The sequence below is a fragment of the Gossypium arboreum genome, chromosome 6, assembly GCF_025698485.1.
Source record: "Gossypium arboreum isolate Shixiya-1 chromosome 6, ASM2569848v2, whole genome shotgun sequence".
NCBI lineage: Eukaryota > Viridiplantae > Streptophyta > Magnoliopsida > Malvales > Malvaceae > Gossypium > Gossypium arboreum.
In genome coordinates, this window is record NC_069075.1 from 93,313,872 (window position 1) to 93,318,284 (window position 4,413).

At 36.7% G+C, this 4,413-nt stretch overlaps 1 protein-coding gene and 1 long non-coding RNA gene across 4 annotated transcripts; one reads left to right on the forward strand and one right to left on the reverse strand.

The window, feature by feature from the left end:
- The first annotated feature begins 1,279 nt into the window (after positions 1-1,279).
- LOC108486418 (uncharacterized) lies at positions 1,280-2,419 on the forward strand. Of its 3 annotated transcripts, none has more exons than XR_008284202.1 (3): positions 1,321-1,605; positions 1,716-2,079; positions 2,171-2,419. It is a non-coding gene; the product is annotated as an uncharacterized LOC108486418 (long non-coding RNA). The 3 variants fall into 3 exon arrangements; XR_008284201.1 differs by having other exon boundaries at positions 1,758-2,079; XR_001871479.2 differs by having other exon boundaries at positions 1,280-2,079.
- Positions 2,420-2,441: 22 nt separating this feature from the next.
- Positions 2,442-4,155, reverse strand: LOC108486417 (probable sarcosine oxidase). The gene has a single exon (XM_017790470.2). The coding sequence runs from the start codon at positions 3,822-3,824 to the stop codon at positions 2,592-2,594; it is 1,233 nt and encodes a 410-aa protein (XP_017645959.1). The 5' UTR covers positions 3,825-4,155; the 3' UTR covers positions 2,442-2,591.
- Between the last annotated feature and the right edge of the window lie 258 nt (positions 4,156-4,413).

A 4,413-nucleotide genomic window follows, 5' to 3' on the forward strand; every position in this document is an offset into this window, starting at 1 on the left:
GGCCTTCAACATGGCCATGTCAAAATGGCCACACGGGTGTGTCACCTTTCCACACGGGCATGTGCCCCTATTTTAAGTGACATATTTCAAAGTTTTTAACGGTGTTCAGATTAATCCCGGATCATTTCCTAAGTGTGATTTGGGCCTTGCTGGCCCATATTAAAAATTTCTAGATTAAGAGTGAAAAGTTTTAAATAAGATCTAGTTTTTATAACTCGGAAATGATTGTAAGCATGCGTTTAAGTTAGGAAATGTCTCGTGTCTAGTCCCGGCCTCGAACTTGGGTAAGAGGTCTTACATTCAAAGGCTCAGTGGCAGTAAGAAGCTAGAAGACTTAATCTTTAGCTAACAGAGGTATGGATGTTTCAAATTAAAAGTGGTTTATCGATTTTTTTCATCAATCTGAAACGTTTACTAGCATGTTGAGGCTCTTGGGCTGGAAGAGGAAGGATTAATTAAATTATTATTCTGCTCTTTTGGTTGCCCAAGAACTATTATTATCTTTGTATTTGACAGGTACTTTTTGCAATATTATTAAAACATGGCAATTTTGCAGTGAAAAAAATAGAAAAAATAAAAATATTAAATAAAATTATTACTTCTTTGTTTTTATCTCGTCTATTTATTGACATAGTTTTTTTATATATATAAAATATAATTTATTTTATAATTTAGATTTGATAAACTATTTAAATAATTAAAATTTTGAATTGAGTTTGGAAAACAAAATTTTGAGGTATATTTTATATTTTCATTAAAAAATATCGAGTCAATTTCATAAGCCTTTCTAATATCAGTTTTGAATGTTCTTTTAAGGGTTTAAAACTTGACTATAAATATTACTAATTTGGTTTTAAGAAATAGTGAGGAATCATATAATGATCTAGCTCCTTTTGGTTTCGTTATGTTTTAAATTTGTTATTAAATTCTATTGAATGATCATTTTCTTTATTTCCCATACATATTAGCTCTTCAGCAACAATATTTCGAGATTTTATTTTTTAAAATTTTTTCTAGAATTTTCTATTTTAAAATAATTTTAAATTCTTTAATAATTTTAATATAGAATCAAGGTAAAATTAATAAAAATATAAAATTTGATGACTAAATTATTATATCAACTAAAAAATGTTATTTAACAATTGAGCGGCATAAAAATAAATTTGAAAACTTTAATAATTAAATTGTATTTTTTAAGTATAATTTAAAAACTTTAATGATTAAATTGTATTTTTTAAGTCAAGTGAAAAAGATAAAAATTTACTCATTATTTAAGCACTAATGATATATTTAAAGCATCAACATGGGCCCGCCACTCCCCTTTTATAATTATTTTTTTGCCCTTTTCTTCAGCCCTTTCCTCTTCTACTTTCTTCGTTCTTTTCTTTCTCTACTTCTCCTTCCTTCACAACCCTACCACCATGAGCCACCGCCGTCCATGGCTTTCTTCGGCTGGTCCCTACCATTAACACAAAACCGAAGCTCTCGTCACCCTCTCCTCATTTAAGGCTTAGATTTTTTAAAATGGCCTAAAACCCTTCTGAATCTACCCTTCGGATCACGATCGATTTGCAAATACCGCCGTTCAACCGCCTCGATTTTCCAGTATGTTATTCTCCGCACTGGAGATCCGAACCCAAAAGATTAGTGGCGTTTCTTTTTATTTTTCGATTTCTTTTACTATTTTTTGAATACCGACTTTTCTCTGTTTGGAGGTGCGGTTCGGATGAAGCTCTTCCTTCTTTTCGGTTTTGCAGGCTTCGATTCAGGTCCCTTTCTCTTTTTTCTTTTAGTTGAATTTGTGGTTGGGTTCTCTATTGGTCTCTGTTCGCTTGCTGCTGGGTTTGTGAGTTATGGTTTGGGGAGCTAGGCTTGGTGCTGAAGTATGATGATGGATAGTTAAGGTGTTGCAAGAGGGCTATGGAAATGGTGGAGTTGGGCGAGTTGAGGAGGTTGCTGTTTAGAGATGGTAATGGTTAATTGAGGGAGGGGAGCTAGTGTATAGACGAGGCAAGGTGTTGAATGGTGAAGGCAGTGGGGTGCTTGATTGGTGTTGGTAGCGGAGGTTTTGGCTTCTGGGTTAGCTCAGACAAACCAAGAATCTTGCTGTGCTACTGCTGTCTTCTTTTTTTCTGAAAATTTTGCTAACCTCCACTTCTTCTTGTTGCAGGGTGCTTATAACGGAGCACTGGCGTGGGACTTTGGTGAAGCTGGTGTGTGCAGCAGGGTGGTTGATGGGATTAGTCGACAGAGGGTATGGTGGTGGCAGTAATCGGTTGATGAGATGGTGACTATGTGAGGGACCGAAATGCATAATTTGTGAAAGTCAAAGGGCTTTTTATATATACATACCAATGGGTTAAAGCCCAAAACTTTTAAATTTAAATTAATGCAATAAAAATTCTTCTAATCTAAATAATTAGTGTCTATACTTAAATCACTTTTCAAGAGCAAATTTTTCTATCAACATGATAGAAGTTTTATTTATTTTTCTTGATGATTATTCATTCTAGAGCTAAAGAAAAAGAAGCAAAGATTAGTAGGGTGATGCTGATGGCAACTGAAAGAAAAATACATACAGAATCAAGTAATCACAATGTACTTTTTAATAACCCAACTTGATCTTCATATTCCTTAATGTTCCCTCTAGGATTCTCCTCAAATCTTGCTATCCTGAACTGTTTTAGCTCAACTCCCTTTGCCTTTCCTATAAGCGCTAAATCAGCCAATATCCTCCCTATCGCGGGTGACATCTTGAACCCATGACCTGAAAACCCACCTCCGATCACCACATCCTTCCCGAACTCCCCTCCCAAAAAATCGATCACGAAATCCTCATCAGGTGTCATCGAGTACACACACAATTGAGTTATGACTGGTTTGCTCGAATCGACTTTCCCTTTGAATCTTTGCTCAACCCATTGCTTTAATGAGTCGGGCACAAGTCCTGGTCCCCATGGCCTTTTGTCTGGGTTACATTGATAGCCTCCATGTACTGCTACTTTAATCAATCCCGGGTACTCCAGTGACGGTGTTCCATAAATGTATGGATGTCCGTAGCTAGCGAACGTCGGAAAATCATTTCCAATTGTATACTCGACCTCGTGTCCGTCCTTAATCCGCCAATAACATACATTGGTTTCCAATGGTTGGATAGGAAGTTCAATGCCGCACACCGTTTTAACCAAATTTCTCATCCAACCACCCACTGTCACCACACATTTTTTGCCCCAAAAAATTTCACCATTACTTGCAGCTACCTTCAGTCCTCGGTCACCATCTTTGTTTATGCTAACCACTTTGATGTTGTCCTTAAGGCATGCACCATTCTTGAAAGCCAGCATTTGGAACATTGACACTGCCTTGGTGGGCTTGATGATGCCGCCAAGCTCGCACGACACACCAATCCAGTCCTCCGGTATATTGATCCGTCCCGAAAATCTTTCAGCGACTTCCCGGTGATCGAGGACTTGGTACGGGATGGCGTTCTTTCGACAAGTAGCGATCACAGAAAGGAGACCCTTGGTGTCGGATGGACCCATGTCGAACTGTTGGGCCTTGAAGTAAACCTTGAACCCGATTTCAGATTGAGCCTGCTCCCACAACCGATAGGACTCATCGACCAAGCCGAAGTAGTAGTCTTCAGGGTACGTTGCTCGTATGGTGCGTGACTCGCCGTGAGACGAACCTCGATGGTGGAGAAAGTCAAACTGCTCGAGGAGTAGCGTTTTTTGGCCTCTTTTGGCTAGTTGGTACGCCGTGGAGCTCCCCATGACGCCCGCCCCTACGACGATTACGTCAAATTCAAAGTCCGAATATCCCATATTCGTCGCACTGTTACAGTGACAGAAAGGGGGTTTAGCTATTCCTTTCAACTTGGCTTAGTTATTATTTCGCAGTGTGTGGCATATATAGTAGTACTAGCCAATAGCAGTAGGCATCTAAAATGATATTTTAATGTAAAAAAAGGCCCACATTTGGGAGGTAATTTCATTATTGCCATATGTTGTTTGTTTCTTCCTGATTTGACTAAAGATTAATGCTAAATTCCGTAATACATACGAAAGTTGGTAAGCAATATATTTGGAACGTTTCATGTTCTAATTATGCTTCCAGTTCATGTATTTTTTCACATTTTAGATTCAGTCCTTTCTTTTAATTCTATAAAATTCCTCAATTCCGTTCATTTAATAATTATAGTTTAATTAATAGAATCCTTAAAATATTTATATTAAAGTTGTTGTAAGCATTTTTGTTCGAGTTAAACTTGAATTAAGTTTGATTTGCACAATAAAAAGATTTAAACTTTTGAATTTTATGATTATTTTTACCCATGATTATTGTTGTTAATAAAAAAGATCTCGTGTTTTCTTAACAAAACCCAATGTTTTGAAATTAATTTTTTTATATTTT

What these genes read in the sequence shown, in the direction of transcription:
- LOC108486417 (XM_017790470.2), bottom strand. Translation starts at nt 3,824, where the DNA reads ATGGGATATTCGGACTTTGAATTTGACGTAATCGTCGTAGGGGCGGGC.